The sequence below is a fragment of the Zingiber officinale genome, chromosome 2A, assembly GCF_018446385.1.
Source record: "Zingiber officinale cultivar Zhangliang chromosome 2A, Zo_v1.1, whole genome shotgun sequence".
NCBI lineage: Eukaryota > Viridiplantae > Streptophyta > Magnoliopsida > Zingiberales > Zingiberaceae > Zingiber > Zingiber officinale.
The window spans coordinates 173,761,208-173,784,846 of record NC_055988.1 but is presented as its reverse complement, the minus strand read 5'-3'; the positions used below and the strand labels follow the sequence as shown (position 1 = coordinate 173,784,846).

General features: G+C 41.3%; 1 protein-coding gene and 1 pseudogene across 1 annotated transcript; one reads left to right on the top strand and one right to left on the bottom strand.

The window, feature by feature from the left end:
* Positions 1-5,034: 5,034 nt before the first annotated feature.
* LOC122040299 (exocyst complex component EXO70H1-like) lies at positions 5,035-7,064 on the bottom strand. The gene is made up of 2 exons (XM_042599625.1): positions 5,774-7,064; positions 5,035-5,710 (listed from the first exon to the last, which is right to left on the bottom strand). The coding sequence occupies exons 1-2, from the start codon at positions 7,012-7,014 to the stop codon at positions 5,056-5,058; spliced, it is 1,896 nt and encodes a 631-aa protein (XP_042455559.1). The 5' UTR covers positions 7,015-7,064; the 3' UTR covers positions 5,035-5,055.
* Positions 7,065-13,711: 6,647 nt separating this feature from the next.
* On the top strand, positions 13,712-13,853 carry LOC122044514 (annotated as a pseudogene).
* Positions 13,854-23,639: the final 9,786 nt, after the last annotated feature.

Genomic DNA, 23,639 nt, shown 5'->3' with positions numbered 1-23,639 from the left:
TGTCCTTCTCGGCTGACCTTCTTAACTTAATTTGTCCTTGGTCTCCTCTAGCAACTCTTACGCAATTATGCCATAAACCTAACTGGTCTATTGCAATCGCCAACCACCACGAGCAGTAATGGCAAGCGCAGGGTTCATATTTTTTTTTTCTTTCAAAGTTTATAACACCACACAGAGGGACGAAGGGAGAGAGACGGTGAGAAGACGTGTATCCGAACCACAAATTATTTTTCTATTCTACTTTCGGCTTGGATGCTTGGAAAAATGTGTTTGAAAAAGGCGGTTGCCAGGTTAGCCAGAGGGGTAATCTGGGGATTGATTTTGGTAAACTCCGCCTTTTGGTAAATACAAAACTGTGATGCGTTTTTTGGTAAATACATTAACCGTAGTACGTGTTTTGGTAAATTACCGTACATTTTTTTGTCGAATCCTCTCTCTAAGCAATTGGTTCCAAACAATGAATTTTTGCTAATAAATTTAAGAACATCAAAGAATTCAAGATAAATTCACCATCGGACATCTCCAAACAAGCACGTAAATCACCGCACCCCAGAATTTAGCTACGGCAGTGGCCGATTGTCGGACAGCGACGACCGGAGGAGGAGGGTAGCTGCCGCCGGAGTAGCTATATCCATTAGTCAAGTTTGGGAACAGACTTTGTGGGACTCTCCATGCTTGTCTTTGCCAATTCCCATCTTCACTCCTGACAGAACAGAAAGAAATGACCAGAATTGATACATTATCAAGGGAATCTCGACTCAAGATCGAGTTTTGCCGGCGAACAGGGAAGTAAAATAAGAACTCCTAGTGAATTGAAGTACAAAATCGACAATGAGAGATCTGAAGAATAGAGAAAATTAAACTTTTATAGAGCAAAGCAATCCCAATTCTTGAGCTTTATCCAAATCAAACTTTTGGAACAAACAGCTGACGGAACCCTAAATTAGCGATTTTGAAATCTCCATAGCCAGAAAACAACACAAGACATTGTGCGGATTTGAACCGTAGACACACTTTGTGATGAACAATCAGAAGAATAGAGTAGAATGAACTTACCTAGGGCACATCAATCCTATATCCCAATCCTTGAGCTAAGCATTGTGGACAAAAATCAAATGATCTCGTCTAGAAGCGATGGGTTGTGGACTGTCGGAGCTGGTTAGGAGTGTTGAAAAATTACATAGACAAAAAAAAAAAAAAAAATAGAGAGACAAAGGAAGTGAAGATAATTATTTCTTTATTATTGAATGATAATTATTATCAACTATTTATATATAATGTCAAAATAATATATAGAAATATAATGTAGATATGGTAATATATTTATCACAAATAATATATATATATATATATATACCTGCACAATACGCTACTGTGCACGTGCGCAGGATATCATTGGTGATCATGTCCGAACGCTGAATCGATGGACGCTGGGCACGTGGCACTCTCCGAACTGATGACGTGGATCTCTGACCGGCCGTATGGATCTTCGGCAAACCTGCAAGGAAGTCGAGCCGGGAAGGGGTTTCCGGCGACGACCCTCCGACGCTCAAGTCAGGCAAGAGGAAAACGATGAAGTGGATCCAAGGATGCGAGATCGCGTACCTCCGGCGAAGTCTGAGGGCTCTTATATAGAGCTGTGGGGAGGCGTATGCACACATATCGAGGCGTACACGTGTCCTTTACCATACCTTAGTATGGGCTTGCCAGAGGGGCATGCCTGACACCATACTGCTACAGTTCGAGCACCTCTCTGATGGGACGGCAGAACCTTCTGTTGTAAGATTCTGTGTATGGCTTGATCGTGAACATGTCTGTTGTCAGAAGATGTTCCCCAATGTCCCCTTGTCCCTGTCTCTTTTTCCACGAGCCGAGCGACCATCCGCTCGGCAGGCATCGGTCCGACCGGGCGTAGGTATCGGTCCGACCGAGAAGATTTTACGCCATCATGTGCTCGGCTGAGACTATTCCTTCACAGCCTTGCTGCTTTATGCCTCGGCTGAGCGGGCTACCCGCTCGGCCCGGCGACCCTGTTCACCATGAGCGTCGGAAACCCGACTCCCCGTCGGGTTGTCTTTGACTCTGCTCGGACTCGCTAGGCCGGTCGGCCTGCTAATACTAATCCTATTCGATCGGCCATACCTTAGGTTGACCATTTTGCCTTTTGACCTCCACATGGTGTTGACTCCCCTCTAGAGGTCCCCCGACCTTACTGTCGGATCAACTGGTTTTAGTTTTTTTCTAAATTTTTTTCTATTTTTGAATTAAAAAATAATTAAAATATTTTTTAAAAATTTTATTTCTAGGGTTCGGGCTTTGGGTTATAGTATCAAAGCTATTTTTTTTAGATTTTACCTCTAGGGTTCAGACTTTGGGTTATAGTATCAAAGCTATTTAGGATTTAGGCTTTGTGTTATAATATCAAAATTATTTTTTTTTAGATTTTACCTTTAGGGTTCAGACTTTGGGTTATAGTATCAAAACTATTTTTTTTATATATTTTATCTCTAGAGTTCAGGCTTTGAGTTATAGTATCAAAGCTATTTTTTTTTTAGATTTTACCTCTAGGGTTCAAGCTTCCCAATTAGGTTATAGTGTTTGGTTTAAAAAAAATTAAAATAAAATTAATTTAAGTATTTATTGAGTATTGTAATATGTTGAGAGGATATATTAATGTATTAGAAATTTATATAAGGAAATATTATTTTTAATTGATTTTTTTAATTTAAAATATTTAAAAAAAAACAAAGCTATTAATTGATCTCTTGCGCGACGTGCACAGTCATGCACTGTGTACACCGCGCGGGAGATCAAAACTATATATATATATATCCTTGAAAAAGAAAAACAGTGAAGTAGTATGAAAAGTAGTGGACTTGTGCACTTATGCTAGCACAAAGGAATCTTTTTTTCATTGCCTCTCATAATTTTTGCATTTAAGAAAACATCATATGACCGCTTGATAATCTATCTAATCATCATGTTTTCACATTATCCTACAATCGCATCGTAGGTATGGGAAGTATTATGTATTTATGTAAAAATATAATCATCTAATTTTCTGACAAACGCATTGTATTAATGGCAAAACAGACCTAAGGGTAGAGGTGATCACGGATCGGGTTGGTTTGGTTATTAGGGTAAAAAACTATTCAGCCCTACTAGATCAGATAATGCAAAATCGGGACCTACATCCGACCCTATATCCGGCGGTTCTTATGTTTCAGATATCCGACGGGTTGTCAGTTATTTGGATATCCGACCCTATATCCAATGAAATATAAAATATAAATATAAATATAACAAAAAAAATAAATTTTTTAAAAATGACAATAGACATTACTCATTACACGTTATAGCAGCTAATCGGAAATAACTATTATAACGTGTAGCAGCTTATCGGCAATAGTTGCTACAACGTGTAACAGCTTATCAACATTAGTTGCTACAAGTAGGGTGATCGGATCGGGTTGGTTCGGTTATTGGGATAAAAAACTATCCGGTCCTACTAGATCAGATAATGCAATATTAGGACCCTACATCCGGCCCTATATCCGGCGGATCATTTTTTTTCGGTTCGGTTCGGATTGGTATAAGCGGGTTGATCGGTTTGGCGGATTAACTGCTCACCCCTACCTAAGGGTTAAGTGACCTATTAAACTATTAGTAAGAAGATGAGCCATGAACAAGGAGCCTAATTCTCATGAGTGAATGAGCTATAATAATATCCTCAAGGGAGTTGAGCCTTATAAGGGCCCCTGAGAACATGTCCGATTGACATTAGTAGATCAGGAGGTTATGGGGAACAGAGCCCCGTATATATTTGGTAAACCAGGCACGGGGCTTTTGAGAGCATGCTCGACCGGTATCAACTAATCGAAAAGTAATGGAGAGCAGAGTCACATAAGTATCCGACTGAGTGGGGAGCTAGACCTACCCCTCAGTGTCCAACCAACCTTGGTCGATCGGGATGTAATGAATAACAGAGTCTTGTAAATATCCGACTGAGTGGGGAGCTGGGTTGCTCAGAGTGTTTGATCAGCCCTAGCCGTTTGAGATGTAATGGGAAGCAAAGCAACGACGAGTGAAGCAGTAAATTCATGATTTCGAAGTATTCATTGTCAAAAAAAAAAGTTTCTTATGCAGTTTTGGGACACAGACACACTTAGAGATGAACAATTGAAAGAACAGTAAAGAATGAAATTAGCTAGGGCACAACAATCCCAGATCTCATTCCTTGAGTTAACCATTGCTGACCAAAATCAAACTTTCAGAACAAATAGAGAGAGAGAGGAAGTAAAAGAACAATATTTTAAACCCTAAATTCATGAATTGATAGTTCGATTCGATAAAAGTAAAGAAAAAAAAAAATCAAAGTTTACTAAATATTCTCACGGATCGCTATGCATTACATTGTTGCCTATAATGCCTATACATAGGCAGTGATGTAAATCAAGTCGAACTGACTAAACTAGACCCAAGTCTCTATAAATATCAGTCGTGTGTTATGCTCGACTAGAGAACTTGTAAGTATTAGTTGAGCTATCCGTGACTCAATTTGATTTGGATTACAATCCATATGGCCCGATCTCATGTCTGACATGAGAAATGAGTGAACTCACTAGTCTAATGGTGATGCAAATCAGGTCGTGCTAACTTGACTTGCTCTGAGTCTGTAAACATCAGTTGTGCCATTGTAGGATGGTTTATACTCGCTTTGAGTACGTGCAAGTATTAGTTGAGTTATTCACAACTTGACTTGACTCGGATCAGTATAAGTATTAGTTGAGCTATTCGTAATTCAACTTGACCTAGATCGTGCTCAGTACAATCCATAACGCATCAATCTTAAATTCCACCATAATAATTTTACTATTACGACATCTCCTTTTTTTTATTAATAATGTTTTAATTTAATTAAAATTAATAAAATATTGTCAATAAAAAGAATAATTTAGAAATAAAATTTAAAATAGTAAGTTTCTTAAATATTTTTTTTAATGTAAGATTTGCTTTTGATAACCTTTCAATTTTTGTCTAATAAATTTATTTAATTTATTCAGACCGGTGCGTTGTCCTTGATGAACCGGTAGCAGTCGAGCCAGAGTATGAACCGGAAGCAGATGAACCGTGCGACGAAGTTCTTCCATTCGAACCGGTGAAGACCACATCGATCTTGTTCCTCACGTCCTCCGGCGAAAACCTCAACGCCGCCGCTGAGGCGACAGCGGCCTTGCACCTCTCGTGGAAGACTCGGTACTGAGGGACGATCATATTCTCCACTGACTCCCTCACCTGCTCCCGCATATCGGCGTCAGACACCACCGCACGCCCCTTGCACGCTGCCTCCAGCGCATCGTCGAACCGCCGCATCCGTCTCTCTGCTTCCTCCGCCGTCATGTCTGCCGTCTCCATGGGAATTTCATCGGCCAGCTTCTCCCACGCGAGCCTCTTGTAGCTCCTCAGGTAGTGCCTCGCGTTTTCGGCGTGCCGCACCGCCCACTCGTCGCCGAGGAGAACGCCCAGGTAGCTCTCTTTCACCTTCCGTACGATGTACTGGAGGTTGTTGGCGAGGAAGAGGTACGAGATCGCCGCTTCTCGGTAGAGCTCCGCCCTGCCATTGAGCTTGCAGAGGAGAACGAGAATGAGCCAAGCTATTCGTGCTGAAATCGATCCGGCTGCGGCGGCGGTGAGGGAAGAGGGAGAGGAGCTCCATGGATTTTCATGTAAGGAGTTGACGATGGAAATGGAGGAGGAAGGCGGGGACACCGGCGGAGTCGCCGCCGCCGTCACGTCGAACAGGGACTCTGGCGGAGGATATGGTGCCTGAAAGGGGAAGTCGGCGAAGATGTCGGCGAGCGCAGTTTTGTAGTCGGAGAGGAAGAGGACGTAGTTCATGACGTATCGGGTGAGGGGGTGGACGTCGCCGCCGGGGACGGCGGACCTGGAAGCATCCCGCTGGATCGCCGCCTCGAAATCTGCCAGCGTTGCCCGTGCCACCTCTGCCAGCCGGAGGAGGGACGCGACCGCCTGCGACCGAACCGCAGCGGTGGATTCGAAGGCGAATAAAGTCTCTATATCCGGCCAGTGCTCGGAGACGGCGTCGTAGATGTCAAGGAGCCGGAAAATCTTCTCCGGCGACCTCTTCGACCTCGCTACCGACTCAGGGAAGGCGAGCATTCTGGCGGCAACGTCGCCAGTGATGTCCGCGAAGCAGGACTCTCGACACAGAATTGTGTCGGAGCCTTTGAAGACTTGGTCGCAGAGGAAGCGCTCGCCGGAGAAGAGTGTTCTGAAGGCGACAGGGAAGGCGGCGAGCCAAGATTGGATTGTGGGCTCGATCGCCGCCCAATTGAGCTTGTGTACGTGAGCTTTCTTGCGGTGGAATCCCAATCGATAGATGGATTCTTCAACGAAGGATTTTCGCATAGTAGTGTAGATCCTTACGCACTCCTTGCCGTAGCCGGCGGAGATCATCGTCTTGGCCACCGCACGAAGGTCTTGCATTGCCTCGCCGACGCCGCTGCCGTCCACCTCGGCATCCTCGACGTCGGACACATCAGAAGAGGAGGCATATTGCAGGCGGAGAGAATCTCTGGGGTTGAGGATGGAGTGATGAGCCGAGAGGAGCAGATGCATCTCACGCTCGAGGCGGCGCATGGCGGCCGCGAGGAGTTCGTGCGCGCGTAAAACCGCTGCGGATCGTTCCTCCGGCGAAGTGGAGGACTCCGCGGAGGGATCGGAGAAGAAAACCATGGAGCGGTGAAGTTCCGCCGCTGCGCGCAGCAAGTGTACGGAATCGGGCCGGCCGGCGGCGGAGAAGAGGGAACCGGCCACATCGAGGCCCCAGCGGCCAATGATCTGCTCCGCAGAGGCGATGTTGTCCTCCATCATGGTGTCCGAGAACGTGCGGCGTGAGAGCGAAACGGAGCGCTCGGCCGGCCGGCGGTCGCGCTGCCGCTGCTCCGAGTGACCAGACGAAGAGAAGAATCCGCGCATTCCCTTCCGCGGCATCTCCGATCGACCTTAAAAATCACGACTTTTGGCTGACGGAGAACGAATCAAACCTCAAAAAGACAGAACAACTCTCAAAAATCTCGACTTTTTCTTTCTGCAAAAACCGAAATCGAGCTCAAAAATCACAACTTTGCAGGGGAAGAAGAAATCGACAAGCATCTGCAACTCAACTGCTCAATCTGTGACTCCATTTATAAGGAAGTCACGTAGGATGTGCTGAATTTTTATTAACGGGTCACAATTTTTAATTCGAAATTAGGACTTTGTCTCCCACGTGAATTGAGATATCTATGTTAAGTTTCGGACTAAAAAAAAATGAATATTTTTTTATTTTTTTATTTTTTATAGTATTTAGATTATTTTTTGTGTATAGGTTATTTATGTGGCAACACCCTATATCTTAACCATCGCACCGCCCCGAGAGGACGTGTATAGGTTATTTATGGATTATGGACAGATTGTTTTTAATTTTTTTTATGAGTTATGGTTTATTAATTCTGTTATAAATTTATTTTTACTGATAAAATTTTTGATCATGTCTAAAAATGATAAAGACAGCTAGTTAGGAATGTGATTTTGTAATTGAACATGTGAAGACTCCATTCTATTTTGTAAAATCAAAAATGTCAGTGTTGGATTAGAAAAGGGGTCCTCGATATTGATCATCTGATATTTAAGTCAGTCACCGACAATAGTGAAAAACAAAGAAAATTATAACAGTAAAAAGAGCGTAATCACAAATAACGCACACCTTCTTCAGTGCATACGTTTTTCCATTTTTCCTAGAAAAAATAAGTCATAAAAGTATCTCTGACACCATTCTTTAACGGGGCGTGTAAATCTCTAGCATAACGGTGGAAGTTTTCATCGTACTATTTGTCTGCTGACCATGTTCTGTTGTCAACGGCACAACTCTCAGAAAGATACGATAAGCTAAGCAAGAGGTCCCACTGTTTGATCGAGTGGGGGAGTTGCTTGGTCAGGATTCGCCGCTCGATTGCTCGAGGTTGTTCTTCTCCACGGTCGCTCGGCTCAGTAGGTTATTCCTCGTACGACCGAAAAGGCGATCCGGTCGAACTTGCACTTATAGGGTCGTCACCGTTGCGAACATGTGCCCTTCTTTCTTTAGTCATCCAGCTATTGGGGCGCTGCCTATCGCTCGACCGGACGAGCGATCTGGTCGGACAAGCCTCCGGGTGGCACCTTATTCCTGGGCCCTCCTTTCGCTGAGCGAGTGTCCATGCCCGATCGGCCCGTCACCCTCCGCTCGGCTAACTTTAGTGATCCACCGATTCTATACTTTTGACTACTTTGATTTTGATCTCCACGTCGATTATTTTTCCTATCTTTAACTCATCTTTGACAGGCTCTTTTTAGCACTGCATCAATTTCTTTTCTTTTACGAGATAGGAATTAAAATTATTTTTTGTAAGTCATAATTTATATAAATATCTATTTAAGTCCTAGCGAATGAGAATTTCTTTTTTACTTTTAGTGATTAATTTTTATCTTTTTCTCAATTTCTCCTTATCAGTTCTCATCCGTTCATGGAATACTTAGTATCCTATCCGGCATCCAAAACGTAGTAGAAAAAACAATCACAAGAAAGGCTCGTGACCATCTATATTTTCTTTTTGCTCTTTTCTATATTTTATCTTTAAAAATGTTTTTTTTTTTGTGACTTGTTCATAACTAATTGAAATTTGAGGCAAAAGTTCGCGACCATCTCTATTTCTTTACTTTTTTTTTGCATTTCTATCTTTAAAAAAAAATATCTTTTTGTACTCGATTCATAGAGAATTGAAAACTGAGGCACAAGTTTGGACTTTTGGTGTTTGTGATGGGAATGATTTTTGAGGTCTGAACTAACTAGAAGCAATTGATCAGTTCAAGTGACTTGGTCTAAGGGGGGGCCTTTGTCACTCTCATGCAGTTAGGTTATAGTTGACTCGATCGTTATTTCGAAGGAGAAATAATCTTACATCCGAGATACATATATAGTCAGCGGAGACGTGTAGTTAAGATGAAGACGCCTTCGTTTATAGATTCGTATGAGAATTGTCAATTGAGTAGTATGAGTTTATACTTCTAGTTCGATTGTGACTGACATAACCCCTTTTGATGTGGCTAATGCGAAGCCAAATGGATTGCCGAATCATAATTTGAGGAAAGGAGTGAAGGTTTGGAAAAATGATATGAGCAAAAACAATTGCCAATAATGACGAGTATACATGGAGCATTAGCCCCCGGGTAATGGTATAACGGTAAGATCCTTCAAGCAACTAATCAGGTCGAATCTTAACTACGGGCCTTATCTAGACGAACACGGCCTATTTATTTTGGACATGAAAATCCTTTCTACTTGATATAGAGAGCGTACGTAGTATTTGGGCAACGAACATCTAAAGGTGCATGAAATAATGAATGATAAATGTCTCATTTATGTGTTAGTCACTATTCCAAAGGTTAATAGTCGTCCATGATTTATCTCTTCCGTATTGATCTTGGGACGAATTGACGGAGACGCTGGGGACGAACGTATTCACCTTTTGTCATCATGAAATAATGAATGATCCACAAGGATATATTCTTATGGGTATATTCTATTCTATTCTATTAGATATTTAATATAATGAATGATCCACAAGGATATATATTATCGTATAGTTGATATTGTGTAGTGATGAACATGCGAAAGTTGCAAGGAAAGAAAATATCATTTGATGTAAAATTAAAAGAAGAAAAATAGACGAATTAAAATCTTAAATATTTGACCAAGTATTGAACATCGTTTTTATCATGTCAAAGTCTAAGAGGGGGTCGTTATGGTCATGGGTGTTGAAATTTATAAATCTCAACTAGCAAATTAAACCACGAGTTCAACCGGTTCCAATAGAAGAACCGCTTGGTTCAGTGAACTAATGGAATCGAAGTTAAAGAAAGAACGGCTTTTTACTTTTTTTTACTGAACCTAGCTACTAGGCTAGTAGGTAATTTTATGAAATGACGAAATCACATAGGTTAGTTGGAAAATGGTCAAATCATTTATGCTGTCTCAATTTTATCTTTTATTATTGTTCCTATTCCAATCGATTCAATTATTAGTCGAATCATTTTTTCATGGGTAGATTTCGATCAAAATCGATTAATTAATTAATTTCAAGATCTAGAAATCTTAGAATTATATGAAATCAATTTCTATGTATTTATCTAGTTCTACTGATTATATTCATACCCTCGAACATCAAATTGACCTGATATATTGAGATCAATGATTTTTGAATATAAAAATGAGTTCAAAAAATTAATCAATGTTCAAAAAATCATTTCTGTTAATATATTAGATTAAATTGATGTTTGAGGGCATGAATATAATCATAAGAACTAGACGAACATATGAAAAATAATTTAATGTTAATTTTGTCGATCAAATGATTTTTCTCAAAATAAATTTTTTAAAAATCCATCCTGAACAGTAATATTTAAAAAAAAATTGATTCGTGTTCAAACGAATACTACGCTCAATATATTATATCAAATTGTCGAGGGTATTTATATAATCAGGAGAACTAGACGAACACAAAGAGATATAATTTTATATTATTCCAAGGTCTCTAGGTCTATCAGCCGATTTTAGCCAATTTTGATCGAAAAGAAGGACCTAAAGACCTCGGAATGACATGCAATCAATTCCTATGTGTTTATCTAGTTTTCTTGATTATAAAAATGTCCTCAAATATCAATTTGACTAGATATATTGAGAGCAATGATTGTTTGAACTTAAAAATATGTTCGAAAAACTAATTCATCTTCAAAAAATCATTGCTCTCAATATATCAGGTCAAATTTATGTTTGAGAATATTTTTATAATCAGGAGAACTAGACAAACACATAGGAATTGATTTCATGTCATTCCGAAGTCTTTAGGTCCAACAGCCAGTCCATCAACCAATTTTGGCTGAAATCAACTTATGGATGAATTTTTCGAAAATTGATTCAACTGGAAAAAAAATTAGTCAAATCAATTTCTAAACTTTTTGAAAAATCCATCTGAAATTGATTTGACTGATTTTTTTTCGTCGAATCAATTTCGAAAAATCTATCCATCAGTCGATTTCAGCCAAAACCGGCTGATAGACAAGCTAATGGATCTAAAGGCCTTGGAATCACTTGAAATCAATTCCTATGTGTTCGTCTAGTTCTCCTGATTATAAAAATACTCCCAATATTAATTTGATAAAATATATTAAGAGCAATAATTTTTTAAACCTGAAAATATGTTTGAAAAACTAATTCGTGTTAAAAAAATCATTACTCTTAATATATTGGGTCAAATTAATATTTGAGGGTATTTTTATAATCAAGAGAACTAGTCGAACACATAGGACATTGTTTCACTTCATTCTGAGCACTCTATGTCCATCAATTTGACATGGTTTCACTTCATTTCGAACATAAAATCAATTGATGGACATAAAGTGCTTGGAATGAAGTGAAATCATATCTTATAAGTTCTTCAAGTTCTTGTGATTATATTCATACTTTCAAATATCAATTTGACATAATGTATTGAGAATAGTAATTTTTTAAATACAAATTAGTTTTTCGAACATATTCATGATAAAAAATTATTGCTCTCAATATATTGGGTCAAATTGATATAACTGTTCATAATAGATTTTTAAAAAATTTATTTTGGAAAAAATCGTTTGATGGACAAATGATCTCTGATTGATATGAAATCAATTTATATGTGTTTGTCTAGTTCTCATGATTATATCCATGCCCTTAAATATCAATTTGACCCAATATATTGAGAGCAATGATTTTTTGAATATGAATTAATTTTTTAAATCCATTTTCATATTTAAAAAATAATTACTTTTAATATAGGGTTAAATTAATATTTGAGGGCATGAATATAATTAGGAAGACTAGATGAACACATACGAATTAGTTTCATATAGTCTTAAGATCTCTAAGTCTCGAAATTAACTAATCAATTAATTTTGATCGAAATCGATTGATGAAAAAAATGATTAAACTGAGAATAATAACATAGATAAAATTTGTATAGCGATTTCATCATTTTTCAACTAACCTATATGATTTCATCATTTCATAAAATTACCTACTGGATTCAATAAAAAGCCAAAGAAAGAACCGATAAATTATCACGGTTAAATCTTTGGTCCGAACCGAAGATAAACCGGTTTGCATGTGATACATGTGTTGATGTCACGTATATTAATGCATCTCCAATGGAGCTTTTTTCCCAGGTTTTTTTTCTCTGTCCTACATGTCAACGAAAAATGAAGAAATTGGTTCGACAATTCGAACCCGCTTTTACTCTCTCTCTCTTGGTTTTGTTGCTGGGGCCCCTAAAAATCTTAAAAACCTTTAAATCGTTGAAGATGCCTCTTACTACATAAGCAATGAGCTTTATAAAATTTTACTATCGTATTAACCATCTATTCTCTTTACTGACTACTTATTTTTATTGAAACTTAAAATGAAATTATCTAAATATCTTTTTTTTCCATCAAAAATAATTTCGAAGTTTATTACAAATTCCTACAAACACATTAACTAAGGATCTAAGTTCAAGATTTAACTACGATATATTATTAAATTTTTTTTTTCATTATTCAATTAGTGATCTAGAATTCGAAATTTAACTATAGTATATTATTAGAAATTTTTCTCATAAATCAATTAAGGGGGTAGAGTTCGGGACTTAGCTGCAGCGTATTATTGTGAATTTTTTCATTAATCAATTAGAAATATAGAGTTATCTTTAGTTCCACATCTTAGAATTAGTAACACTGTTGATCCTGTCCGAGCGCTGAGTCGACGGACGCTGGGGACGTGACGCTCTCCGCTGTCTCCGGCGGATGACGTGGATCTCCGCCGCTACCTGCAAAGAAGTCGGGTCGGGAGGAGTTTCCCGGCGACGACCCTCCGACGCTCAAGTCAGGCAAGAGGAAAACGATGAAGTGGCTCCAAAGATCAGAGATCGCGTACCTCCGGAGAAGTCTGAGGGCTCTTATATAGAGCTGTGGGGAGGCTTATGCACACCTACCGATGCGTACACGTGTCCTTTACCATACCTTAGTATGAGCTTACCAGAGGAGCATGCCTGACACCATACTACTACAGTCCGAGCACCTCTCTGATGGGACAGCAGAACCTTCCGTCGTAGGGTTCTACGTATGGTTTGGTCGTCGAACATGCCTGTTGTCAGAAGATGTTCTCTAATGTCCCCTTGTCCTTGTCTCTTTTTTCCCCGAGCCGAGCGTCCATCCGCTCGGCAGGCATCGGTCTGACCGGGCGTAGGTATCGGTCCTACCGGGAAGATTTCACTCCATTGCGTGCTTGGCTGAGACTGTTCCTTCACAGCATTGCTGCTTTACGCCTCGGCCGAGCGGGCTACCCGCTCGGCCCGGCGACCCTGTTCACCATGAGCGTCGGAAACCCGACTCCTCGTCGGGTTGTCTTTGATTCCGCCCGGACCCGTTCGACCGGTTGACCCGACCCTTATCCGATCGGATCGACCTCATGCTGACCCTTTTGACTTCTGACCTCCACGTGTCATTGGCTCCCCACAAAAGGGGGGTCCCCCGTCCTTACTGCCGAATCAACTGTGAACAGAAAATCTTCTATAAATATTTTGGGTCAACGATGTTATAAAACATACTTTTCTCAGTTTTTTAGCTAATATCAAGTATGATATTAAATTAATTTTTATAAGGGGAGTCCATTACAATAGCTTGCTACTGGAATTCTTGAACATCATCCTAGCATTGCATTATTGCATGGGTATGGTGCACCCTTACCTAATTCATGGGCGGCCTTTTAGCTAAGATTAAGTGTAGTATTTTTTTATCAATTTAATATCTAATATAGATAATTAAATTAATTTTTTGCGGAGGAGAGTTCATTACTTGTCATGTATTATATTACATGTGTGCTGCAGGAGAGAATCCAAAATTAGGGTTTCTTTAAGTAGTTATCCGTTAATTAAGTTTAGTTTATTTTTTATATTTAATTTTGTCCTAAATCTTAGGAACTGAGTTTTAATAGTTAATTTATCTTAAATCATAAGGAATAAGTTTAGTTGGTTATTTTTATGTTTAGATTTTTTTTAGGGTTTTGAGAGCTATATAAACCTATGCTTAGATGAGGTTTGGGGACAAGTTATTTTGATATTGAATCAATTGGTTTTGCTTAAGCCACGTTATAGCTACATCTCTTTTGTTCTTTATTTTTCGCTCTTATTTTCTCAAGAAGTTTTTTTTAAAACTTATCTTGAGCTACTTCTTATTTCGTTATTTCTCTCTTATTTCTGTTGGATCGTGAAAGTCGATAGGGGGGAGGGGGGTGAATATCGATTGAAAGATAAGTACGCAGCGGAAAAACGAAATCACAACGTTAACAAGAACCGTTTTACTTGGTTCAGAGCTTTCGTCAACTCCTACTCCAAGGCTCACACTCGTCGAGTGCTTTCGTTGGGCAATCCACTAGCAATTCGAAAAAGTTATTACAAAATGACAGTACAGGAATGCTAAAAAATGAAGTACCGACAACAATTAAGGAAAAGAAGAAACAACCCATTGTCGGAGAAGCTTCGCAGCGTCGTAGGAGCACAGCACGGCAGAGCAAGTGTTGTAGTAGTTGTTCTTTGCTCCAGGGCTCACCCTCCTTATATAGGAGGCTCCAGACGCCTGGAGTGTGACGTAGCCCAACCAACCATAAAGCTCCACGTGGCGATGCAGTGAGGAGATAAAATTTGCACTCCGGATGCCCGGACCCCATTTTCCAACAACTTCAACTTCCTGCAAGAAAACGTTAGTCCGAAGCATAATGCAAATTATATTATCATGCAAAACAAAGTGTTAGCATAATTATAATAATCAAACAGAGTATTAATTAAATTCCATCCCATCGAGACCGGAATCTAGTAAAGATCTCAACTTAGTGTTCCGAAATGATTATAAGTTGGATCGGCGCCTAAGTTCCCTTCCCGGGAACGCGTCCTCACAGTCACTCCCCTCCAGTAATTTACCTTAACTTACCTGCCAGACGTCCGGTCATCCCTTCGACCAGTCTAGACTTCGTGCCAGTTATCAGGTCAGCCGGTCGACCTAGCTGGACTTCGTGCCAGACATCCGGTCAGCCCATCAACTTGTCTGGATTTCGTGCCAGCTATCCGGTCGGCTCGTCGACCTAGCTGGGCTTCATGTCAGACATCCGATCAGCCCGTCGACCTGTCTGGGCTTCTCTTGCACACTTGGTCAAAGCGTTAGATTACAATGAAACTAACTTAACCTACTTTGTCATTCATCAAAACCTGAGTTAGATCGTTAGTGCTAATCACACCAACAGTTTCTTCTTAATCCCTCTGTAATTTCACGCCCCAAAATAATCTATATTCTGCTCAGTGTCAATTGGTATCAGAGCTCATTAAGATCCAATGGAGGGTCGTCATGGACGTGGTCATGATCATGAAAGGCAGGTTCTGGCTGAGGAAGCCTTACATTATGGTCGTAGCACCCAAGAGGAGATTCAGTATCTACAGAGACAAGTCACAAAGTTATCTCAACATCTAGCGACACGAGAACATAAATATCGTAAGTTCCTTTATTCCCCTTTTGAAACATCTAATTTCCAATCGAGAAGAGTTGTCCAAGCATAAGTTTGGTTTCGAGAAATATGGTTTAACCACCCCACCACCTACAACTTTGAGAGAACACTAACTCCCTAGTACATCTACATCCCCCCTTCCTCTCACGGCGACGGAGACAACCATGAGGATGTGGACCTTGATAATATCGAGTACGACCAGTCCTACTCTCTCGATCATCCAATTGTAGGAGGCAGCAAAGACGATGACAAGATCGAATTATTCGGTTATCCAATCTACAATGAAGATGAGATCGAAGCACTAGGTGAATCGATATTTGATGATGAAGTTGACGAGGTACTCTATGGTGATGACCATGAGATTTTGGTCTTATTTGAGGATGCAGTTTGTGCTGTATCGGAAGACAATGCGAAGAAAAGGGAGACTATGGATGTTGAAGATATTATTTTTGTTGGTGCAACCTTAGGTCAAGGTTGACCTGGGTGACCCGACTCGAGTTGACCTGACTCGAGGTATATTTTGATGTTTGACAAGAATAGAGGAGTTATATTTTGATGTTTGACAAGAATAGGAACTCGGGGGATTGTGGGTACAACCTTTGGTCAAGGTTGATCTGGTTGACCTGACTTGAGTTGACCTGATTCGGGAAAAGTCCAAGTATGGAGACTTGGCACGGAAAAGTCCAAGTATGGAGACTTGGCACGGAAAAGTCCAAGCAGGGAGCTGGGCACGGGAAAAGTCCAAGCAGGGAGCTAGGCACGGGAAAAGTCCAAGCAGGGAGCTTGGCACGGGAAAAGTCCAAGGATGGAGATTTGGCACGGAAAAGTCCAAGCAGGGAGCTTGGCACGGGAAAAGTCCAAGTAGGGAGCTTGGCACGGGGAAAAGTCCAAGTATGGAAGCTTGGCATGGGAGGTCAGAGAGGGCTCGGTAGCTCGTTCTCTGGACTGGATGGAGTCGAAGAGGGCTCAGTAGCTCGTTCTCCGGATTAGGTCAGAGAGGGCTCGGTAGCTCGTTCTCTGGACTGGATGGAGTCGGAGAGGGCTCGGTAGCTTGTTCTCCGGACTAGGTCAGAGAGGGCTCGGTAGCTCGTTCTCTGGACCGGACGTGGAAGTCGGAGAGGGCTCGGTAGCTCGTTCTCTGGACCGGATATGGAAGTCGGAGAGAGCTCGGTAGCTCGTTCTCCGGACTAGGTCAGAGAGGGCTCGGTAGCTCGTTCTCTAGATCAGGAAGGCTTTAGGTTTAAGGCTGGGAAATTGGATCGGTCTGCTGACCGATCCAGTGATACACTGGGTCATCTGATCGATCTGATGACCGATCAGTAACCAAACAGATTGGGAGAAGGAATGGCCTGATCGGTCCACAGACCGATCAGGGCTCTGGCAACCAACTCTTTGTGAGAGTTGGGATCGGTCTGGGGACCGATCAGCCTAGGGCCTGATCGGTCCACAGACCGATCAGGGATCACAACCAATTCTCTGTGAGAGTTGGGATCGGTCTGGGGACCGATCAGCCTAGGGCCTGATCGGTCCCCTGACCGATCAGATCCATCCTGGACCGATCAGGGTGGAGCCTGATCGGTCCAGGTCTAGCCGTTGAGACACAACGGCTAGATTTCTTCTTTTTTCTTCTTCGCAGGTTCATATAAATCAAGGGCCTCTACAGTAGAGCGGAGTTCTAGCTCTTGCTCCTTGTTCCTTGCGATCAGAGCTTTGCTGAGCTCTCCATTACTGAAGCTTCGTGTGAGCTTTCCTCGGCTGGACTCCACCTGATCAGTTGCTGCTGTTGTTAGCGTGAAGTGGTTGCTTCATCACCAGTCGACGAGAAGGCAAGCAAACTAGTGTTTTTACATTCATATTGTTCTTGGCTTCTTGCTGTATTTCTTGTACACTGATCTTGCTGTTGCAAGAGAGATTGTGGCGATGTTTCTCCACCCAGAAGGAGTTTTTATTAGCCGGTTCTCCGAGGTCTCATCCACCGACGGATTGATAGGATTCGTCCACCTTACGGACACGCCGAGGAGTAGGAGTATCATCTCCGAACCTCGTTATATAGTCGCGTTTGAGGTTTGATCTTCTCCATTTTCGTTTCTACTTTTTATTTCCGCTGCGCTAACTCAAATTGTAGGAAGAAATGAGAATTTGGGGTCGGCTATTCACACCCCCCCTCTCTAGCCGTGATCCGAAGATCCTAACAAGTGGTATCAGAGCGAGGTCACTCTTCGTCGGATTAACACCCGGGGGAGCACGAGCTAGAGAATGGATCAACTTGGAGAAGACGTCACGATTCCACCCTTCTACGATCGTGACGACTTCGCGTATTGGAAGGTAAGAATGAAGTATTTTCTTATGACTAACCTAGTAAATTAGAATTGTGTACAAGTAGGTTTTATTCCTCCGGTGGATAAAGAAGGAGAACCTCTCGAGAAGAAGAAGTGGACGAAGGAATAAATCCACCAATCCATAATCAACGACGAGGTAACGAAAATATTTGAATTTTCATTACCTAATAATATCTTGTGTAAGATAGGTAAATACAACAATGCCAAGGAGTTGTGGAACAACTTGGCTAAGTTTCATGAGGAGAGCTCCAATTCAAGTCATGAAGAGGAGTCAAGTGAGCCAAGTAGCTCACATCATGGAGGTATGGAATTAGAAGTTGAGGGTTACTCAACATCTAAGGAAGAAGAGGAGGAGAGTTCTTCTTCAAGACTGGAGCAAGAAGAAGAAGCCTCTACCTCCGGAAGGGATGAAGGAGAGAGCCTATATCCATCCTCAAACCTAGGTAACTCAAGCAACTTAATTTCAAGAAAATTACATATAATGTGCTTTGAGTGTAGGGAATATGGGCATTACAACCAAAAGTCAAGGAAGCCGGAGTCCCGATAAGCAAGGGCAGGGAGCACGTGGTGTGCTTCCAATGCAAGCAAAGGGGACATTATAGGAGTCAATGTCCAAGGGGGAGGCAACCTCACAAGGACAAAAGACCCAGCACATCTATGGGGGGAGCGAAGGCAAACCCTAAGGTATCCTTTAAGGCACATTCTTGCAATTCTAATAAGACACATGCTAGTAGTTTTATTGCAATTGTCAATAATGATAAGCATGATAACCATAGAAACCGATACATGTGCTTAGGTGCCAAACATGTTAGCCTAGATAAGGACAATACTAGAAATGCCAACCCTAGAGGTAACTCATCTAAGGTTAAGGAAAACCTAGATAGGAAGCCCAAAACAACTAGACATATGCCTAGGAATACCTCAAAGAGAAATGGAAAATTAAAGCTTGAGGTATTAAAGAAGGAAAATCAAGTCTTGAGGTCAAGACTTGACACTTTAGAAAAGACTCTTAAGAATTTGGAGAAGTCAACTCTAGGGTCTAAGGGTCAAAAATCAAAGCCCAAGGACATGAGAGGTTTGGGTCACAAACCTAAGTCTCAAGTGGTCAAGCCCGCTTATCATAATGTTCCATTCGATTATGGAACAAGACCTAAGGCTAAGAAGACCATCACCAAGGTCACAAGGGGAGTCACTCCTAGAGTTGATCTTGATGAGTCCCAAATGACTAAGGCGTTAAAGCCTAGGAGGGTCATTAGGAGGGTTGCTAGGGAAGTCATCCCTAGTGAATATTTAGTGAACCCAATGAGCTCAAATAGGTATTGGGTTCCTAGGAGCGTGATTCCTTCACGCTAGATGGTTTAGGGTGTGCCAACCTTAATTGGATAGGTAGTTAACCTACTCATGGCAAAAGGTGGCATTTTTAGGAATTTTCAAGGTGTAATCAAGCCTTGAAAATGAAATTAAAAATTATTCCTAAGGTGATTAGGATGTGCCAACCACATTTGAGGAGTTTTCTAGGGTCAATCTAATTGGCACATAGTGATCTAAAAATCTTTAGTATATGATTTTAGGTCTATTACACTTAGGAATATAGAATTTATGGTAAAATGATCAAAATTATCAAAAATGGCAACTAAGGCTAGAATTAGGTATTTTCTATACCTTTTATATGTTATTTGCCATACATTGTTTGTCATTTGCCATGTCATGACATCATATTTATTTTATTATCATTTGAAATGTCATGATAATGCTTAGGTTAGTTATATGTCATGCCTTATTTAAGTTTCATACTTGATGACATGACATCATGACATTGGCACATGTTTCCACTTATGATATTATTTTATGCCATGTCATCATCTCTTGCATTTATGATCAATTAATTTGATTTAAGAATAGAAACACAATTTGATATGGAGATCAAATTGTTGTTTAGAAAATGCATGAGAACTTAGCTTAAGATGACCTAAACCCATATCTCACATCAAAATTGACTTGGATGTGTTTGATACACCTTAGATGTGTGTGAGATATTAGGATTATGAGTTAGGATCAAGGTGCATAGTTCTTGTACCTAGATGAGCCTAATTCGAAATTGAGGATCATAGGGAAAACTTGTGTACAAGTCATGTACATTTAGCCCTAAGATCATGGTCCTAAATTGAATGGTTTAAGATCATTTCAAAATTGATTTGAAAAACCTTGATGAAGCTTTTATAGTGATAGCATTCATCATTGAGCAAGTTGATACAAAGATGGATTAACCTTGAGCTATTTCAAAGTCTTTCGAACTTTGTATCAAGATTAAAAAATAGGAGTTATTTTCATAGAAAACTATTTTTCCATGATAATATATGTTATGAGGAATGTATCCTCAAAATTTTACAATTTTTGGAATTTTCTGTAATTTTTTTTTTTAGGGATTTCTGAATTTCGGGAGAAAAATAAGAAATTCTTATCAGAGAATTGTGGACCGATCAGAGAAGATTCTGATCGGTCCAGGGCAGTGTAGATTGGTCTGTGGACCGATCCAGTGGAGTCCTGATCGGTCTGGTGACCGATCAGAGCGTGCCAAAATGCTGATTTTCGACTGTTGTCTGAAATTTCAGCTATGGAAGTTGGTGTTTTAGATTTCTAAAGGGTTGAAACTCTCCAAGACATTGTTGGTGCAATGGTCAAGGAGGAGTTGACCTTTAGGGGGAGTTTTACCTATTGGTCAAGGAGGAGTTGACCTTTAGGGGGAGTTTTACCTATTGGTCAAGGGGGAGTTGACTGTTAGGGGGAGTTTTTACTCGTCAAGATTTCTGAGGATGAGTGATATGGGATTATCACTAAGTTGATTGTTGATTTTAGTATCAAGGGGGAAATTAAGGGTTTCAATGAAAGGTATGGGACTTTCATTAGGAAGAAACTCTTGACCTTGATTCACTCTTTTTGATGTGTGTCTAAAAGGGGGAGAATGTCTAGAGAATGTTCAAGGAAGAACATTGGAGTTTGGGAAGAATGCTCAGAAAATGTTCAAGGAAGAACATTGGAGAACTATTGGAAAACCTAAGTTAGGTTATCGGGTTAACCTAACTTGATTATGGTTTTTGTCAAACATCAAAAAGGGGGAGATTGTTGGTGCAACCTTAGGTCAAGGTTGTCCTGGGTAACCCGACTCGAGTTGACCTGACTCGAGGTATATTTTGATGTTTGACAAGAATAGAGGAGTTATATTTTGATGTTTGACAAGAATAGGAACTTGGGGGATTGTGGGTGCAACCTTTGGTCAAGGTTGACCTGACTTGAGTTGACCTGATTCGGGAAAAGTCCAAGTATGGAGACTTGGCACGAAAAAGTCCAAGTATGGAGACTTGGCATGGAAAAGTCCAAGCAGGGAGCTGGGCACGGGAAAAGTCCAAGCAGGGAGCTTGGCACGGGAAAAGTCCAAGCAGGGAGCTTGGCACGGGAAAAGTCCAAGGATGGAGATTTGGCACGGAAAAGTCCAAGCAGGGAGCTTGGCACGGGAAAAGTCCAAGCAGGGAGCTTGGCACCGGGAAAAGTCCAAGTGTGGAAGCTTGGCATGGGAGGTCAGAGAGGGCTCGGTAGCTCGTTCTCTGGACTGGATGGAGTCGGAGAGGGCTCGGTAGCTCGTTCTCCGGATTAGGTCAGAGAGGGCTCGGTAGCTCGTTCTCTGGACTGGATGGAGTCGGAGAGGGCTCGGTAGCTCGTTCTCCGGACTAGGTCAGAGAGGGCTCGGTAGCTCGTTCTCCGGACTAGGTCAGAGAGGGCTCGGTAGCTCGTTCTTTGGACCGGACGTGGAAGTCGGAGAGGGCTCGGTAGCTCGTTCTTTGGACCGGACATGGAAGTCGGAGAGGGCTCGGTAGCTCGTTCTCCAGACTAGGTTAGAGAGGGCTCGGTAGCTCGTTCTCTAGATCAGGAAGGCTTTAGGTTTAAGGCTGGGAAATTAGATCGGTCTGCTGACTGATCCAGTGATACACTGGGTCATCTGATCGATCTGATGACCGATCAGTAACCAAATAGATTGGGAGAAGGAATGGCCTGATCGGTCCACAGACCGATCAGGGCTCTGGCAACCAACTCTCTGTGAGAGTTGGGATCGGTCTGGGGACCGATCAGCCTAGGGCCTGATCGGTCCACAGACCGATCAGGGATCGCAACCAACTCTCGGTGAGAGTTGGGATCGGTCTGGGGACCGATCAGCCTAGGGCCTGATCGGCCCCCTAACCGATCAGATCCATCCTGGACCGATCAGGGTGGAGCCTGATCGGTCCAGGTCTAGCCGTTGAGACACAACGGCTAGATTTCTTCTTTCTTCTTCTTCGCAGGTTCATATAAATCAAGGGCCTCTACAGTAGAGCGGAGTTCTAGCTCTTGCTCCTTCTTGTTCCTTGCGATCAGAGCTTTGCTGAGCTCTCCATTACTGAAGCTTCGTGTGAGCTTTCCTCGGCTGGACTCCAACTGATCAGTTGCTGCTGTTGTTGGCGTGAAGTGGTTGCTTCATCACCAATCGACGAGAAGGTAAGCAAACTAGTGTTTTTACATTCATATTGTTCTTGGCTTCTTGCTGTATTTCTTGTACACTGATCTTGCTGTTGCAAGAGAGATTGTGGCGAGGTTTCTCCACCCAGAAGGAGTTTTTATTAGCCGGTTCTCCGGGGTCTCATCCACCGACGGATTGATAGGATTCGTCCACCTTACGGACACGCCGAGGAGTAGGAGTATCATCTCCGAACCTCGTTATATCGTCGCGTTTGAGGTTTGATCTTCTCCATTTTCGTTTCTACTTTTTATTTCCGCTGCGCTAACTCAAATTGTAGGAAGAAACGAGAATTTGGGGTCGGCTATTCACACCCCCCTCTCTAGCCGCGATCCGAAGATCCTAACAATTTTGAACTCGAGGAGAGTTCTTTTCAACTTGGGGCGTCTGATGCAGGAGCTGCTGGTTAGTCCTAGGAAAATCGTACCGGTTCCACTGTACAAAAATTTTGTACAAGTGTCGAACCTTTCCTTAAATAACCTATTGTGTTCTTTAGAAGTTAAATTAGGAATCACAGACGGAACTTAACATCATTGATTCCAAATTTAACTTATCTGTTCTTAATGGTTTAGACTTGGATCGCAAGCAGAACTTAACACTATTGATCCAAATCCACCTACGTTATAAATTCAATTAAATATTAATTTTCAAAATTGGCTTATAGGACTGCATGACGAGGCACATGACCTTCTTGGGTATGGGAGCACCCACCACCGCCTAAACAAAGCCTTTTAAGGAAAGCTAATATTTAATTTCCTTATATAACTCTAGGTTTAACCAAAAAGAACAATCGAATCACAAATTCGAAAAATAAAGAAAAACACAAACACGAATTACTAATTTGAAAAACTAGATCTAATGCCTCTTGTGTTTGGAATTCTTATAAAGAATCATCATCTCATGAGGCCTCCTCACCCCTTCTTTTATATTACTTACCCAAGACAAATAAGGAAAGAATTTTTACAAAAGTTAAAATCTTCCTCTTGTTTTTTCCTTTTTCCTTTTATTTTTCCTTTTCTTTCCTCTTGATTGAATCAATCACCAAACATTAATTGGATGATGATTTTTTTTTTATTTTCTTTTGGCCAGCTCT